This window comes from Nicotiana tabacum, chromosome 6 (assembly GCF_000715075.1).
Source record: "Nicotiana tabacum cultivar K326 chromosome 6, ASM71507v2, whole genome shotgun sequence".
Taxonomy (NCBI): domain Eukaryota; kingdom Viridiplantae; phylum Streptophyta; class Magnoliopsida; order Solanales; family Solanaceae; genus Nicotiana; species Nicotiana tabacum.
The window spans coordinates 35,295,663-35,314,481 of NC_134085.1; the positions used below are offsets into that span (position 1 = coordinate 35,295,663).

An 18,819-nucleotide genomic window follows, 5' to 3' on the forward strand; every position below is an offset into this window, starting at 1 on the left:
TAAAAATAGGAAGAATTACACAATAGATCACTCCATTAGGTGACCTTGTAGTATTTTCGCCCAGTTACAAGTTTGCAAATGTGTAGCCAAATATCAATAAACTCATATCCGAATTTTTTTGATTCTCCAGATCTTCCTGCGTGAAAGATCCTTTAGTTTCCATTCTCTTTTTTTTCCTCAAGTTTATACATACCTATCCCATCTACAAAAATGCAAAAACAAACGCGAGAAACCTAAAATCTCTTCTTCTTCTTCAATACTAATCTTGTTAAATTTTAAATATAATTTTGTGAGAAATTTAGAGTGGGTATTGTTTGAACTTATTAGAAATAGTCTAAGTAGGTTGTATACAAAGTTTGAAGTCATTTGATTGAGTTTTTGGAATAGTTTTGAACAAAAATTGCAAGTGAAATCATATAAGAAGTTCGTCAGAGATGTTTATACACTTTCATACGACATTATACACTTTTATACAAAGAGGTAAATTATGTATATAGCTGTATAAAAGTGTATAAAGATGTATAAGCACTGTAAAAAAAATATTCGCGATACCTATGTATATACGTGTAGAAGAAGAAGAATATGTGAGAAATTTATCAAATACATGTAAATAATGTATTATTGTGTATGAGAGTTGTTTATATACTATTATATACTATTTATACAATTTTATACATTATTATACAGATGAATCCTATCAATTGAACTTCACATGTTCTTCTTCTTTCTTGGGGATCTTCTAAAATTTAACTCAAATATAGCTTAATCTACTCCAAATCACTTCAAATTTAAGTTTTGAACTCCTCTTGATGATTCCAATCAATTGGGACAACACCCAATCCAAACAACTAACAAATCAAAAATGTAATTTCTGAAATCGAAGCTTTGAATTACACGTGAACCTTTTTAGTGCAAACACCAAGTGGAATGAGGATAAGACTAAGACCATGCCAATACCTTCTTTCTAGTTTGGTGATCCAACAACCTACCAAGTGAACCTTTTTAGTGCAAACACAGTTCTTTCCACTTCATTGAAGGAAGTGATCTTCATATGACTCCGAAAAAACTAATTATTTTATGTATTATTTTTTCTTCTTCATCCAATAGTGATTATCGACTTTGAATCTGGAGGAGCGTTGATGGAGAATAACAATGATGCAAAGTTGGGACACGAAGAGAAGAAGAACAGAGAAAAGAAAAAAAAATTACAAAGAGTGGGTTAATGAGTGAAAAGTAATTTTCACATTATATACAACCTGGGCCATACTAGGTAAGGACTTCAAACGAGGGTCATTTTTTGATGGGTTATTGAGCCAAGTGATAAGGAGTATAATTCTCCCTTAAAATTATGTGAGCAAAATTGAGTATCAACAAATCTCGCTCGAAAACTAGCTATATCGATCTATGTAAGTGGTAACAACGCAAAAGGCTTTTAAGCTTGAAAGGCGATGAAAGAGGTAAGATAAAATGGTATTTGAACTAGGGTAGGCTGAAGAGGCCCTATGTAGTCTGTCTTTTTATGAGTGATGGGCAGAGAAAAAAGATGTTTCAAAAGTCTTTTTTTTCTTAAATTTTGTGGTAAGTCAAACTAGATTATTGAAACGGAGAGAGTAGTAATTAGTAAGTAATAATATAAAAAAGAAAAAGGAAAAAGTTGCTACATGTTTTTTTTTCCTGACATGGTGTATACGCCACACTGCCACAAAGCCCCTCCACCTACACAACACACAAAATACACAAGGTGGCTGCTTACTCCCTATTCCAATTATTATTATTTCACAAAATTCAAAGGTTTTCGAAATCCAAATTCTCACCGGACGTAATAATATTACTTCCTTCTCCATTTCGACTCCTGCCTTATCGATATACTCCCATACGTATATTCACACAAAACCATTTCTGCAGTTCATTTTTTCTTCTCCTTTCTTGTTTTTGTGCCACAGATAAGATTCTTTGTTTTTGTTTATATTTTTTCAATTTCTTGAGCTATCCCCCGTGGTATCTATGAGTTCACTGAAGATCTAAAGTTTGATCAACAATTACAACTCTTGTTTGGTACATTAAATGCGTTGATTTTTGTTCAGTTTCTCTCCGATCCTTTTGGGTTTGTTGTTTTTGAGGTAACATCTCAACTTTTGCTTTTGTTTCTTGGTTTTGTTGGATTCTTTTGGATTTCCCTTTTTGCTTTTGTCGAATGTACCAAAACAGTTCCATCTTTGTTGCTTTCTTGATGATCGGTTGAGGTATGAGTAGGATCACATTGATTCCCGTCTTAGATTCTTTTTCCTGATTATAGAATATCATTTTGTTGAACTGTTTTAGTTGGGTTTCTTTGATAAAGTTTCTAACTTGGATGTGGTTTGGCTGTTTAGCTTTTATTGTTGATTCCACAGTTAAGAACTTTCCTTATCATGGAATTTATGGAGCTGAATTTATTGGAGCTTTTATTGTTGTTTCTTGGTTGGGAAAATTTCATGTCTTTTTAGTCTGTGTGATCAAGAATGAAGTTACCAGCTTTTACATAGATGTTCCGGATTTTTTTTTCTCCAAAAGTAGAGATATGTTTCTGGTCACCTGGTCACTTTTAATATTTTAGCTAAGCAGAAATATAATTTTGAAATGTTATCCTGTAAAGTTTCCCCAAGTTTTCTTCATGTTTGAAGCCTGCATTTTCTGCTTCTTATTGCAAATTGAGGTCTGCATTGGGTTGTTCACAAATTGTTAAAAATCTCAGTTTTGAGCTTCTCTTTTATCTTTTAAGTGATTCTTCTCTTATGGGTACCACCAGATTTTCAAGGCAAGGTGGGTGAATCGAGTTGAATGTGATTTGCATGGGTGAGGATGCCAGAGCTGCGTAGCGGAGCACGGAGATCAAAACGGCTTGGTGATCTCCAGCCTGCCCCTGAACCCTCTGGCCAAGAAGAAAATTGGGTTTTGCCTACTCAGAACAGAGGTCGAAGAAGAGGTGGTGGTGGAAGAGGAAGGGGTAATGCAACAGCTGTAGCAAAAGGGCCTTCAGCAGCGACGCGGGCAAGGCCTGGTGGTGCTGGTAGGGGTAGGGGGATTAGGTTGATCGATTTAGATCCGGAGCCACCTTGTGAGGCTCCTCCTCAAGCTGTTCCTGTTGGTGTTGCAGAGCCAGCTCTTAATAGAGCTGAAGGTGCTGCAGATAAAAATATTGCAATGGAAGGTGGGAGTAGAGACAAAATAATGGGAGTTGAAGAAGAAGCAAGCACAACTCCAGTACCTGATAGGGTATCTTCCTGATAACCCTAACATCTGTTTTGTTGCTTCTTTTTTCTTTTTGAATTTTCTTAATGAAATTGGGGATCAACTGAAAATCTTCTTAAACTTGACTCTGCCATTTCACTCTTCACCATCTGCTTAAGGAAATATGTAGATAGCGTTAGTGATAGTCAGTGGAGCAAGACTTTAGTGATAGTCAGTGGAGCAAGACTTTAAATGTTATATATATACTCTTATTGGGAGTAGAATTCATGAAAGAAGGCTTCCTCTGTCTGGACGCAGGTGCAAGTGGGTAATTCTCCTGTATATAAAACAGAAAGAAGATTAGGTAAGGGTGGATTTGGACAAGTTTATGTTGGTCGTAGAACAAGTGGAGGAACTGAGAGAACAGGACCAGATGCTGTTGAGGTACTATCCATGCCATTTATTGTGTGATTTGTTGAAATTATTAAGTGTATAATACAGTGATAATGTTCTGCTCTAGGTTGCATTAAAGTTTGAGCATCGAAACAGTAAGGGTTGCAACTATGGCCCTCCTTATGAGTGGCAGGTGTACAAGTAAGTGAAATTCCTAATTTTGGAGTTTGTGGTATGTATAATCTTTTCTCAGTCTTGAGATGCCTTTCTTATCATCTATTTGCAACTTTACTGTTTGACAGTACCCTAAACAGCTGCTATGGGATCCCAGGGGTTCATTATAAGGGTCGTCAGGGAGATTTTTACATTCTGGTGAGCTTAGTTTTCTCACCATTAATATCAATGTCACTTGTTGCATCTTTGTGATATTTGCTGAATATTTATTTTTAGGTGATGGACATGCTTGGACCGAGCCTTTGGGATGTCTGGAACTCTTTAGGCCAGTCGTAAGTTTTGCAACTGCATCTCCTTCACATTTAACATGACTGCAGATGCATTGGAATGCAAAGCAGTTTACTCTGTATTACTTTCCCTCTGCACATGGACGCGTTATATGCTTCCTGTTTGATGATAATTAACCTGCAACAGAATGTCACCAAATATGGCGGCCTGTATTGCTGTGGAGGCAATATCAATTCTCGAAAAGCTTCACCTTAAGGGGTAAGTGTTTTGATCTCTTCTATATACATTTCTTTTGCGTCATTTTCTTCATGTTTCATCTTTAACTTCCTTGGGTTTAGCATTGCTTGCTCTGTTTGCATCAGTTCACTTTCCTGTTCTAAACTCAGCAGTGATGTTGTATATATGAAGTTAACTGTTCAGCGTTGTTTCTGTCTCTTAGGTTTGTGCATGGAGATGTGAAGCCAGAAAACTTTTTGCTTGGTCAGCCAGGAAGTGTTGATGAGAAGAAGCTGTATCTTATTGATCTTGGTTTAGGTACGATGTATTATTATTATTATTATTATTATTATTATTTCATTTTCTCCCTTAATCACTCTATGCTTTTCGTAGGTGTGTCAAACGCCTTTGCTTTTCTAATTTTTAGAATGGAAAAAGAATCACCTTAGTGAGCTAGACTTTTAAGTATAATGTCGGTTTTTCTGTTGAAATATGTCTCTAGATATCTCGGTACATTTGCAGGATAACTTTCTTGGTAGTGGGTTTATTATATTAGAAGATTAATAATTCCTTTTGTTTTAACTCGATGTGTGCTTTTTGTGATGCATTGTTTTACATTGATGCAGCATCTAGATGGAAAGATGCAGCATCTGCTCAGCATGTCGAGTATGACCAGAGGCCAGATATATTCAGGTTTATGGAATTTGACACGTAATTAAATAAGCTTAGATATGTAACTTCATTTTCATGTTTTGTGCACTAAATATGCTTTTATTTGACAGGGGTACTATAAGATATGCAAGTGTACATGCACATTTAGGTCGGACTGGGAGTAGAAGGGATGACCTTGAGTCTCTAGCATACACATTAATATTCCTCATAAAGGGAAGGTTACCATGGCAAGGCTATCAGGTTGGTTGTTTTTTGCTTCACTAATTTGTTGCTTGGGCATAACTTTGCTAATTGAGTTTAATGGTTCTACTGTATGATGTTTTGAATGGTGACAGGGTGACAACAAGAGTTTTCTAGTCTGTAAAAAGAAAATGGCCACTTCACCAGAGTTGATGTGTTGCTTTTGCCCTACCCCATTCAAGCAATTCCTTGAGGCTGTAACAAACATGAAGTTTGATGAGGAACCGAATTACGCCAAGCTCATATCATTCTTTGAGAGTCTTATTGAGCCCTGCACATCACTGAGGCCAATAAGAATTGATGGGGCTCTTAAGGTCCATCTATCTTTATGCATGGTTGTATGTGTTTGCATGATATATTGGCTCCTTACTTAGCTGTTACCTATCCTTAATCAGGTTGGGCAGAAGCGGGGAAGACTGTTGATAAACTTGGAGGAAGATGAGCAACCAAAGAAAAAAGTGCGACTCGGTAGTCCTGCAACCCAGTGGATTTCAGTTTATAATGCACGGCGTCCCATGAAACAGAGGTAGTTGCTATATGTCAAAATGTGATATGGTGATTATAATTCATAAGTTACATGCAATAACCATTTTGCTTTACAAAAAGGTGCCTCAAGTGCTTGATATTGTTTTCTTTGTTTTTGCTCTTTGCAGTTTAGCTGTGAAATTGTAGACATCTCATATAAAGTCTTACAGTGAAAAATTAGATTTTCACAAATCTTCACTGCATAGACATCTCAAATAAAGTCTGTGATTAATTAGATTTTCACATATCTTTGCTGCAGCATTGCATCTTTCCAGTTTGTTCTGTCGTTTATTTTGTTTGGCAGAAGAGCAAATTATGTAATCAGTTGTTGGAACACCAACTTGGCAATAGAAGTGTACACAGACTTGCGTGTCATCTGATGTCCTTTCTCAACCCTATGTTATGGATGCACTCCAGAACTTGAGAAATTAAATATGCTTTAAGCAGAGAACTTGCATGATTTACTGTCAAAACATGTAATTTTGTACGTACACAAATGCATATAAACGGAAGCAGGGGCATACATATTTGAAGGAAGATGCTAAGGAGGATAATTTAACATGTGAAAAAGTGTGACACTTACTGATTCTTGGGAGGTTGGTAGCTTTTGAAAATCTGACCCACGAGGACCTTCAGGAATATTCCATGTTTAGGTGACTGCATCATATATTATCTATGCAAGGAAACATCAAGATATAGACCTCTGCTAACTACGTTTAACTGCAACTAGAGATATAGTAAGGTATATTGCTAGTAACGTATATTTCGTGCAGCCCTGCTGACCACAGTTATATATCTTTGCAGCTAAACTTCTCTCTGTTTTATTTGGATGCTTGCATATGTTTTGGCTGAGGTTGACAGGTTTAAATTTCTGGAGTTTATTTTTCCTCGAAGATTCTACATGCGACAAAAAGCGTCTGTAGGAGTTGTAGATGCCTTTCCGTGTTTGTTGTCTCTAGATTGAATGTATAAATTTATCTGATCTATTTTGAATATCTTCTTATTGAGACTCCGAAGGCGCTTCTTCATGCAATGTACTAAATGAACCCCAAACTTTCAACTCGAAGAAATATGACTTCACCACAACTCCTAAAAATCTTGGACGAACAAAAGTCCTGGCTGAGTAATGGTACGTATACTCACCAGGCAAACAAGTACATAACTGCAATAATTTTTATAAAGTATTTGTTTTGTGCTTTCATCTGCTGAGTGAAATTCTGAGCAGCTTCTGGATGCCTCTTCGTAGTGTGTGCTAAAGAGAAATTTCAACTGTTCCCAAGGAAAAGAGTACTTGGTTGCAACTCTTATACTCCCTCCGTTTCATATTAAATGAGGTACTTTCCTTTTTAGTCTGTTCCAACATAAATGACACATTTCTAAATTTGGAAATAATTCAACTTTAAACTCTTTCATTTTACTCATTTACCTTTAATGAGAAGCTTTTATAGCCACACAAATATCATGGCCCCACAAACTTTTTACCCCTTAAGCTTTTAAGACCACAAGTTTCAAAAGTCTTCTTCTTTTTTCTTAAACTCCGTGCCGAATCAAACTACCTCATCTAAATTGAAACGGAGGGAGTATAATTTTTTCATTATTTAATCTATGCCCTACAATATCTTATTGGGACTTGATAAAAAAATATTCTATGCTAATTGGGAAACATATCCTCCTGTGAATGATTTTTATATTGTATGCATACATGGCTGCATGTTTCATATGGTTAACAGCTCTGAAATAGCTATTTCATGAATCATGATTTAAGTTTTCTGATTTGGCACATTACATTTGACCTTTGGTTTAGATTTGTTAAATTTAATATCCATGATCTAAATTCCGAGTAGCTGCTTGGTGCCTCTTCGTAATGTGTGCTATGGAGAAATACGAACTTTTCCTATGGAAGAAAAGACTTGGCTGCAATTTTTAAAATTTTGGCAAGGATGTAGGTCTATGCTCTATAACATATTGTAAGCTAACTGGTATTCAAGTGCTTCTGTGCATGATCTTCGTAAGTATACATGAATGGCTGCATGTTCCATGTGGATAACAGCTGTGAGATAGCTGTTATGTTAAGTTTTTGATCAGCACGTTAATTAAATAATATTTAATGAGCTTCTGGAAAAGCACTGAACCTCGTTGAACTTGAACTTCATAAGATCTAGTAAATGGGGGGCTAACGGTGTTATGTGTTCGGGAAACCACTGCTGTTTAGCTTTTTCAATATTATTTATCATGCCAAAGGTATGGTAACTAATCAAAAACAAGTTATCAAAATGAAGAAGCTGAATCAGTTCATTAATGTTGTTTGCCTCTCTAATGAGAAAAAAGATTATATCCTTAAGCTTGTAAAAATGCTTTTGGAGCATGTAATAAGAATATTTTAAAGACGCATAAGTTATTGCTGATAAGTTATGCGCCCAAGGGTGTAACCTAGTGGTTAATGAAGTGGGTAAAACCATGGTAGACCAGGGTTCAAATCCTAACGGAGACAACAAATGCTCGGTGACATCTTCACTTCCATCTAAGCCTTGGCAGCAGACCTGTGCCGACGGAGGTAGCAAGTACCTAGGGGAGTAGTCGAGAGTGCACGCAAGTTGACACGGACATGACCGTTAAGAAAAAAGTTATTGCTGATAAGTTGTTGTGTAAATGGTTTAGATCTGATGAAAACTACACTTGCATTCCTTCATTGACGTGGTGGTATCTCCTTTCTCAGGAATCAAGTACGGCAGAACTCATAATTACCTGCCATTATTGGAAGTAATATTCCCAGGCTAAATATCTCCCTAGGGTCGATTGTCAGTCTAGTGAGTTAGCGGTGAGACTTTCTGTATTCTATTGCATGCATGGCTACTAGGCATGTGTAACTGTGATACCTTTTAGGATTATAGCAAGCTTGGAGCAGAGTGGACTTACGAGGAAGTAGCTGAATGTCTAATTTGAAGTATTTATTTGAAGATAGGCTTCTTGAATACCAATGATTTTCTTCCAAGAATGCAAGTTGTGGAACTTCTAACTTCCGCTAAATGCTTTCTTTACTGAGGAAAAATGACTATGGTAAAAGATAGAAAAAGGGGAAGGATCTTTTCACCTGGTTGATTTGCAAGTAAAAGAGAACAGGAAGTAAGAGGACCTTTCCATTTATGTTCTTAATGCTTTTTTATATTGGGAAAATAGATGTTTTTGTCGTCTCTTTTCCAAAATCTTATGGAAATGATGAGGAAGGATAAATGTAGATAAGTTCGCCCTTTTAACCACTCATACTAAGGATATATGAGCATCTAACTCTTTCCTGTGAGCTCTCGAGGAGCAGGAGGAGTCATCGTTATCAAGATATCTTTTGTGTTTTCCATTGTTCCCAGGGACTGCTTTTGAGGATCTGTTCCCATGCTGCAAACACAAATCCGAACTGGTGGAGCTGGAGAGGAGAGGAGCAGTAGGGTAACAAAGAGGTTTTTGGGAAGGTGGGAGGGAAAATCAAGAGACTGACGAGGCTTTTGTTCTCAGATTGCGTCATGACGATCTTTAAAGGAGAGGTCAAGTAAGGACATGGGCGGTTGTTTGGGGGAAGGTTGAGGGAAGATCTGAATTTCCTGAAGGTAAGGTGAGCAGCGAAAAGGTCGGTATAATGTGCTAACATGGTGGTGTTTTGCGAGATTAATAGGGTTATGGGTTTTCATGGAAAAAGTCAGTTTCACACTTTTATTTGTAGTTTCACCTAATACCCTCTGAGAATTCCCTCTGGGAGTTGACACGTTTTTTAATTGTTAGACTACTTTATTAGGAAAAGGTGCCGTTGGTGGACTATATTCTCTAAGAGTGACATCTGAGGGACCAGGAAGGAAATTAGGGCAGAGTCCATGGACTGTTTTGATAAAAGTTTGCTATTTCCTTATTCCGGAGTGCCACCTTTCGAATGAATGCTTGTTTTTGGGGTGTTCTGAAGTATAATTGATGTTTCTAGTCGAGCATAAAAATGACACGTTTCTCTCTTCCACCGAGCAAGGGATAGGAATACTCCAAACCAGAAGAAAAGAAAATAACCATGTGCTTACACTTGCATGCATGTTTTATGGTACATACATGAACATCTTTCGCACCACTTCATCTACCTGAACAAGATGTCAACCTGGAAGAAGAGAATGCACGTGTGCTTACAGTTGAATGCAGTGGTGGACGCACGTGGTGGCAAGCGGGTTCAACCGAACCCGCTTCTTCAAAAAATAATACTGTGTATATGTATAAATAACGATTAAAGCTGCGTAAATTTTGTATAAGTATTTTATTTGAACCAACTTGACAACTACTGTTTTACGACTTAAGTTATGCACTTCTAAGATTGAACCCACTTGCACGAACCCACTTGCACAAATTCCTGGGTCCGCCACTGGTGTTGCATGCGTTTATTGGTACAACTTTAAATATCCGCTGCCAAGCTTTCTTGTGCGATGTGATAGTTCTTTGTATAAGTGGTTCTTTCTAATAACATGTGATAGTTCTGTGTAGTCTGCTAACACAAACTTGGTTATTCCTATATAAACTGTTTGACCTCATAGCTTCACATAAACAGAGGCGTACATAGGATCTTTTGTAAGCGATGTCAACATTTAAAGAAGTGAACAAATGAACAAATCAATGTCCAAAGTAATTTTAAAAGCACAATTCAGATCATATTAATAAAGCACAATTTATTTATGTTATTACAGCTCTCATGGACGAGTTTTCGTTTCTTGAAATGTATTCATAATAGCCTCATTAGAATAGTACTATGTTTTCGTTATATGTAATGTCCTTGTTTTGCACCGTCTGGGCTAAGGTGCATCCGCCCGGCATATAAACACATTTAACTGTCAAGTGCATGAGTTAGTCACATATTAAATGTTCTCTGAACGAGGGAATATTGTGCAAATCATCTCCCCATATGCATTTACTATATGCCTCTTCTATAATTGTTTCCTAAAAAGACTGGAGCATACTCTCTTTTAGGCTCGCATGTGGCACCCGCGTGTTAAATGTCGCAGTTAATAGTTTCTGTTAGCTATTTTCTGAAGTGCATTTGATTCTGTATTAGTGTGGGCTGCTGATAGGGAAGTGTTAATGTTGGATTTTGTAGATATCACTACAATGTTGCAGACTCTAGGCTCCAACAGCATGTAGACAAGGGAAATGAAGATGGTCTTTACATCAGCTGTGTGGCTTCAGCTGCCAATCTTTGGGCCCTAATCATGGATGCAGGAACTGGTTTCTCGTCCCAGGTTTACGATCTTTCAGCTGTCTTCCTCCATAAGGTTGTCATCTGAATCACCTACAGTTTTTGTCCCTTTACTTCCTCTGCAGGAGAGATTCTTATCTATAACTCATTTTTGCGTTCTTCTTAGGATTGGATAATGGAACAGTGGGAGAAGAACTATTATATCAGCTCAATAGCCGGAGCAGCTAATGGAAGTTCTTTGGTTGTTATGTCCAAAGGTTAGATATTAAAGGAGTATGATCTGATTGATTCACATATCAGGGCTTTAACCTATGTGCAGATAACTGCTGAAAAAGTAGTATCAAGTTATTTTAGACACCACTTAATTGCTTGCCATTGTAGTCATTGCCGCCTACCTAGCACTTTGTAGTCTCCTCAAGGTTGAGGTTACCTATGGTTCATAACTGCTCACCAGAAAATGAGCTCCACTGTCAGACTCCTGGGACAAGGAAAAGCTACAGGAACACTTCTTTTGTGGTCTTCTGTCGAAATTATGTTATCCAGTATTGGTAGAGAATACCCTTGGATTTTCCAAGGCAAAGACCGGAAGGAAAAGGGCATCCCATCACTAGAATGGATGATTGCATGCCAGCCGTCTCATGATAATGGTTGTTGCTTCTACAATTATTATAGATGGTTAACTTTTATCTGGTTTCGGTTGACCCAGAATTCAAAAAAGGATACCAAATTCCTCCTCTTGATGCATATGTTGTTCTCAATGTAATCACCATGTATACCTGCCTGCTTGATGAGCTGTACTTTTATTAGCCGCTGCAATTTGCTTGTTAGGGTTTCACCTGCTGAAGATAGTTGAAGAGAATTTTAGTCCATGTGTCTATAAGCACTCTATTGACTACTCTTGGTGCTTGCTGAAACAGGAACTCCTTATACACAACAGTCTTACAAAGTAAGTGAATCATTTCCTTTTAAATGGATAAATAAAAAGTGGAAAGAAGGTTTCCATGTCACATCCATGACCACTGCTGGCAGCCGGTGGGGCGTGGTGATGTCCAGAAATTCTGGATATTCTGAACAGGTGAGATAGCTTCCATTTGGTGACCACTTCTAATGCATTTCTTGTTTCCCTCCAAATAGAAGAAGCTTAAAATAGATGATTCCATGCAGGTTGTAGAGCTTGATTTTCTCTACCCAAGTGAAGGAATACATCGACGATGGGAAAGTGGTTATCGAATAACTTCTATGGCTGCTACTGCTGATCAAGCAGCCTTCATATTGAGCGTACCAAGGCGTAAAATGATTGATGAGACTCAAGAGACCTTGCGGACATCTGCCTTCCCAAGCACCCATGTAAAGGTGATCAGTCTCTCTCATAATCAGGTGTTTCCTTTGCATGTTGCATTTTCCTTAACTGGAGGAATAAACAGTAGTTATTCTCCTCCTGTTCTTCCAAATCTTCACAAAGGGATAACTTGATCAAGACTGTCTTATTGGCTTGTTTTACTTTTTCTCTACTCCCACGTCAAATCATAGGCTCTCATATTTCTGTAATTGCTAAATCATCAAATGCACTGAAGTTTGTGGAATATGTTTTACATAGTATGCAGGTAAGCTTTTCGTTCTTCCCTGTTTCTGGTTGCTTATTGCTTGCATTCATTTCTCAGGAAAAATGGTCCAAGAATCTTTACATTGCATCCATCTGTTATGGTCGAACTGTCTGTTGAGGATGTTGGTCGCCGTGATCTCAATGTTTCTGAAGAGTTATGGAGGATGAATTCATCTGGTCAAAGCTGGATTGCATCTGTAGCCAGTCCTCATTTTTCGTGTGTAAACTATGTTTTGTACGACCGCATACTGGAAAATAGGAGAAACAAACACTACTTGAAAACATGCAGAATCAAGGCCTGAAAGCAGGCTGGAGCACCAATTGGGTGGGTGACCAAAATTTACTAGTTTTGGCAGTTAAGGCTTCCAACATTTGCAATTTTTGTACCTCAAATTAAAAGGGTCCATTTATTCCATAATATTATTGATTCTTGCTGCCATGTGGGTGCATCTACTCTAAATATTTCGACTAGGGCGCTGCTGCTGGATGGCTGAGAGATATAGTTCTCGCGTAACTGGATGTTTTTCTAGGTCTACTACAATGGTGAGTTTTTGAATGTACTATTTTGACGAGAACCAAATTGCGCGACTTCTGCGATACTAGCACATCCAGATATCAATAGTTCACGATGCAAGTCAAGAAACCATAAAATTGCAGGCTGTGTTTTAAAGCATAAGCAGGGGAGTTCCGGTGTAATCCAATGGTCTCAAGTCGAAACCAAATTAGCGTATAACAACAGTTGTTATGACTCAGTTCCAAACTAGTTGGCTTCATGTTTTATAATACTTTAACAACAAAACATCTCACGAGGTGGCAGATTCATGAGCCGAACATTGAAAAACAGAGAACGACTGAAAGTTGAGATCATCATTTCCATCTCCTCCCGGGACACACTAGATAAACTCCGCTGCTAGGTGTTTGGAGAATTAAAATATTGAAAAAAAAAAAAGAATATTTGAAGTTGATAGTAAGATAGAGTATTTGGAAAATTTTGTAATTCTAAGTGGAAAAGAAGTCTTTTTGTTGACGGAATATGTTAACAGACACCTTTACTTGCACCGTTTTGACATGCTGATTTTCCTACTTCATGTAGTTTCATCCAGATATTTGAACTTGCTTAAAACTAATTTTTAAACCCCTCTGACCGTTGATTGAGCTCATGGGCATTTGTTTTACTGAATCAGAATAATAAATTGTTACACGCTCTAAAAAAGGGAGTGGATGTATTAATTTTGATTAAAAAAATATAAAAAATCATTAAAAAATGTATCCAACCCAAGTAGATCCCTTCCCCTTCGGGTATATCTGCCCTGAACCCCTTCCTTGTCTCCCGTTTTCCCCATTTTTTTCACCCCCACCTTGCTCCCTACCTCCTTATTAGGTTTTGTGGATACTCAACAAGAAAACTTAAAAGTATAGTATTAGAAGGAGAAGAATTTTCTTTAAGGGCATTGAAATAAATAGATCTCTTAATGGGGTTATATTTTGAAACATATCAAGAAGCTATGAAAATGCAAAGTAATTTTTTCGGTAGTTTTTTCTACGACCATGTCCATGGCGTTCATGGGTTTTCCAAAGGAGTCTGGTGATTGAGATGTGGTGGAGTCCGCTAGTGGCCATTTTCCAGCGATGGTCTGGTTTTTCTTTGTGGTAGTCAATGGTAAGATACTTCCAATGATGTAGTTCCATGATCCGGTGGATGGGGATTACGAGCCACTTACTACGTATTTTCCCGATGAAGAAGTATTCTTTGCTGGAGAAGATATTGCCGAATCGTACCCCGGATGGAGAATATTTTTTGATGGAGCAACAAACTTCAAAAGAGTCGGAATTGGGGCAGTCCCGATTTCGGAATCTGGACAGCACTATCCAACATCGGCAAAGATAAGATTTCCTTGTACCAATAATATAGCTGAATATGAAGCGTGCAACTTTGGGATCAGAATGGCAGTCGACAAGAACATCAAGAACTTTTGGTCATAGGGGATTTCGATCTATTGATACACCAAGTTCAAGGGGAATGGTCCACCAAGAATGTCAAGATACTTCCGTACCTGCACTACTTGAAGGAGCTATGCAGGAAGTTCATGAAGATTGAGTTCAAGCACATCCCCAGCATTCAGAACAAGTTCGCTAACGCCCTTGCAACCCTATCATCTATGATTCAGCATCCAGACAAGAACTACATCGACCCCATCAAGGTCGAGATCAGGGATCAACATTCCTATTGCTTCCACGTAGATGAAGAACCAGATGGTAAACCATGGTATCACGACATCAGGAAATTCCTTGCAACCAGAGAATAATCGAAGAATGCTATTGATGATCAAAAGCGAGCCCACACGAGGCGAGAAAACCATTTTTCCTTAACGGGGAAGTCCTGTATAGGAGGTCCCTGGATTTAGGTTTGTTTAGATCTATAGACGTTGCTGAGGCAACTAGGTTATTGCAAGAAATACATGCAGGAATATGCGAACCCCACATGAATGGGTGCATATTAGCCAAGAAGATCTTGAGAGCTGGATACTTTTGGATGACTATGGAAAGCGACAGTATCCGCTACGTACAGAAGTGTCACCAGTTCCAGATTCACGAGGATTTCATCCGGGTTCCGCCAAATAAGTTAAACGTAATGGGTTCACCCTGGTCATTCGCCGCCGGGTCATGGATGTGATTAGACTTATAGAACATACCGCATCAAACGAACATCGCTTCATCTTGTTAGCTATTGACTATTTCACTAAATGGGTCGAAGCGTCTACTTACAAGGTCGTCACAAAGAAGGTGGTGGCAGATTTTGTCCAAAAACAACATCGTCTGTAGATTTGGAATACCGGAGTCCATCATTACTGACAATACCGCTAACCTCAACAGCGACCTCATGATAGAAATTTGCAAGAAGTTCAGAATCATCCACCACAATTCCACAGCCTACAGACCACAAATGAATGGGGCTGTCGAGGCAGCAACAATAATTTCAAGAGGATTCTACGAAAGATAGTGGACAATCACTGGCAATGGCACGAGAAACTATCTTTCGCCTTACTGGTTATTGTACCACCATGAGAACATCTACTGGGGAAACCCCGTATATGCGGGTATACGGCACTAAACTTGTAATACCCCGCAGAGGTCAAAATATCGTCATTAAGGGTCATTCAAGAGGCAAAATTGGACGACGCAGAGATGATATGGGTCAGACAGGAGCAACTCATGTTCATCGACGAGAAGAGAATGGATACAGTATGTCATGGTCAGCTATATTAAAACAGGATGTCCAGTGCATTTAATAAGAGAGTGAAGCCTCGCCAGTTCGCACCGGGGCAGTTGGTCTTAAAGAAAATCTTTCCCCACCAAGAGGAAGCCAAAGGAAAGTTCGTACCAATTTGGCAAAGTCCTTACGTGGTTCACTAAGCACTGTCGGGTGGAGCTCTAATTTTGGAAAAAATGGATGGAAGAATCAACACAAAGCCCATCAACTCAGACGCAATCAAGAGATACTATGTTTGAAGACAAATAAAGTTAGGTTTTGCTGTAACAAAGCTACATTCAACCTGATTTCCCATGGAGGGATACGTAGACAACCCATGTAGGGTTCGATTTCTCCCCCCATATTTCTCTTGTAATAGAAAAACCAAATATCACTTTTGTATGTTGCTCAGGAACTATGCCGACTTGATTTCATTAGAAAGGAATACATAGGCAATCCTCATCAGATTCAGTCGTCTTTTGTAATTAAAGTACATCCTAGCCGGATTCCATTTGGATACGTGAGCAGTTTAAGTCAGACTCGACCTTTTTCATTCTTAATATCATCATTTTGCATCTGTTGTAATTGAACTATATTTTGACCTGATTCCATTTGGATATGTAGGCTGCATGAGTCACGCTCGCTCATCTTCATCATATTTTATCATAATCCACAAACTACGTTCAAACCTGATTCCATTTTGGATACCTAGGTAACCTGAAAGGGTTCGGTCATAACCTTAGGAAAACCTTTTTAATGCATTAGTTCGAATTATGACACAGTCATAACGACAAGCAGCCGCGTTTTCTGAAGCATCATGGAATATCAACATCAACATGACAAAGTTTTCAAGAATATACGCTCACGTGTGGAGAAATTTTTGTAACATGTCACAATTTGGAACGACGGCATTTGACTTAAAAAATAAAGTATTTTCAAAATGTAATCTGAAAAATACAGTAATCTATTCCACCTACCGAACTTCACAACGCAACTATATCAAAGGCTGGGGCAAACCAACACTGTGGTCGACACAAACCAACTTCCCCGGCCCTACTAAAATTTTTTCTTTGAGTGCAGGATCAACAGGGAGCAAGGAAGCACTAAGACCACACACTAGGGCAAACAACGGATCCGCCACTTGCCTAAGATTATCTCTCTTTATCCTTTACTTGAATTTTTCTGGTACGGCTAGGGCTAATATTTGAATCCTGTGCAGGTACCTCGGAATCAGACCGGTGATACGGAAAAAAAACTGTATATAGCAAACTGCCAGCTCAACAATCGGAGCACCTTGTATAAAATGGATCGCTGACTTCATCAATGGAAGACTTTTATCTAGCAAAATGCCTACTCAACTAATCGGAGCACCTTGTACAAACGAGCCATCGACTTCACCAATTGAAGTTATGTATATAGCAAAACGTCAGCTCAATCGATCGGAGCGCCCTGTACAAATCGATCGTCGGCTTCGCCAATCGAAGCCTTGTATATAGCAAACTGTTCATCTCGCCAACAGAAAAATCTGCATCGCCACTCCATCGCAAGTGGATGACAGAATAGACAGTCGCAAACCTCGTCACCGACGTTCTGCCAATCGATAGCCGCAACTTAGCTTTGCAGCCAAGAGTATCTCTTGGGCTTCCTTTGCTAGTACTTTGAATGTTTTGACGTTTTGCTCATGCAGCTTCAGGCATGATTATGGTTTTAATCAATCACTCCCAGGCGGAGATTACTTTACATTTCAGTGTAAAGCTCTCCCAACAAATAGAGACGCACTCTACAAATCAAGCTTTCCCAACAAGTGGAGACATTTCTCAATGCAAAGCTCTCCCAACAAGCAGAGATGCACTCTACAAATCAAGCTCTCCCAACAAGCGGAGAAAATTTTCAAATGCTTTGACAGCTGCTGAACGGTACACAACCCGACTAACAAATCAAAGCAAGTCAAGATCAAGTATCCCATCATCCCGATCCCGAATAACGACTCATCAGCAGCCAGGCATCATCATTCCTAAATCATTTGCATCACATCTTAATATATTCCTAATTGCAATAAATTGGTATGCATATATTCATTTATTTTGCAGGAACAAACATCGCATCGTCGAACTCTTTCTAAGAAGCAGACCAAACTACAATGCTATGAGGGACAACAAACACATTAGCAGGCCAATGATCCAAGTTCAAGCACAAAATGAGCAGTGAAACTCAAAATTTTCAAATCCTTCAAATCAAGCTGCAAAATTTAAGTTATCATGAGTATACAATCCTTCATCTCGCCACATCATCATAATACAATATTGGGGCAATTCATACGAGTATCAATTCCTCAAAAAATTTTCACTCCAGAACTATATGAGGTCTCATCCTCGTTAAGCTCGAGGTATGTAAGCAGATCAAAGCCAGAATTTGGCCCCAATATCTCCAACATTCTTCCCAAAATCCTCCCAGATTCTTCCTTAACTCTCAATCCCGTAGCTTATAATCTCCATGTTACTCTTGCAATGCATGCCTAAAGTCGAGACAAAATTGGCTTTGCTGCAATTTCTTTGCCCGAAAATTCTTTCATCGTCTCCAGTCAAAGATGGGCAGCTGTTGATGACCAATTTTGACCCTCCCTTTTAAAATTAATTTACTTATACTTAATAATTTACAATAAATATTTTGAAAGTATTTTATAGTAATAAATACCTATTTCTACAAATTACTAATTATTAATTTTGAAATTAATCACCTAGCATTAGTATTATGTAATTACAAATATACTTACTATGTTAAGATTATTAAAATAACTTTTATATATATATATATATATATATATATATATATCACATAGGCCTTATAATTAATTTGACAAATTACTCTTAATTTCTAGTTAATTAGACTACTATGTTAATAGTTTGGAATTAATGCTATAATTCAAAAATGAAGTCTTTATAAATATTTAATTACAATAGTTAGTAATATATATAATAATTATAATTTTAACATATTTTATTTAAAATTATTAAGCTTATTTAATTTAATTATAAA

At 38.0% G+C, this 18,819-nt stretch overlaps 2 protein-coding genes across 3 annotated transcripts; both read left to right on the forward strand.

Moving 5' to 3' along the window:
• Positions 1 to 1,695: 1,695 nt before the first annotated feature.
• Positions 1,696 to 12,972, forward strand: LOC107795530 (casein kinase 1-like protein HD16). Of its 2 annotated transcripts, none has more exons than XM_016618189.2 (17): positions 1,696 to 2,120; positions 2,789 to 3,255; positions 3,529 to 3,654; positions 3,731 to 3,804; positions 3,906 to 3,975; positions 4,054 to 4,109; positions 4,252 to 4,323; positions 4,505 to 4,599; positions 4,908 to 4,974; positions 5,064 to 5,193; positions 5,289 to 5,507; positions 5,589 to 5,719; positions 10,832 to 11,006; positions 11,097 to 11,187; positions 11,848 to 12,005; positions 12,095 to 12,283; positions 12,592 to 12,972. In XM_016618189.2, the coding sequence occupies exons 2-17, from the start codon at positions 2,842 to 2,844 to the stop codon at positions 12,649 to 12,651; spliced, it is 2,127 nt and encodes a 708-aa protein (XP_016473675.1). In that variant the 5' UTR covers positions 1,696 to 2,120; positions 2,789 to 2,841; the 3' UTR covers positions 12,652 to 12,972. The 2 variants fall into 2 exon arrangements, with proteins under 2 accessions (XP_016473675.1, XP_016473676.1); XM_016618190.2 differs by having other exon boundaries at positions 1,759 to 2,243.
• A 47-nt stretch (positions 12,973 to 13,019) lies between these two features.
• On the forward strand, positions 13,020 to 14,839 carry LOC107795531 (uncharacterized). The gene is made up of 3 exons (XM_075255279.1): positions 13,020 to 13,076; positions 14,217 to 14,357; positions 14,477 to 14,839. The coding sequence occupies exons 1-3, from the start codon at positions 13,020 to 13,022 to the stop codon at positions 14,837 to 14,839; spliced, it is 561 nt and encodes a 186-aa protein (XP_075111380.1).
• Positions 14,840 to 18,819: the final 3,980 nt, after the last annotated feature.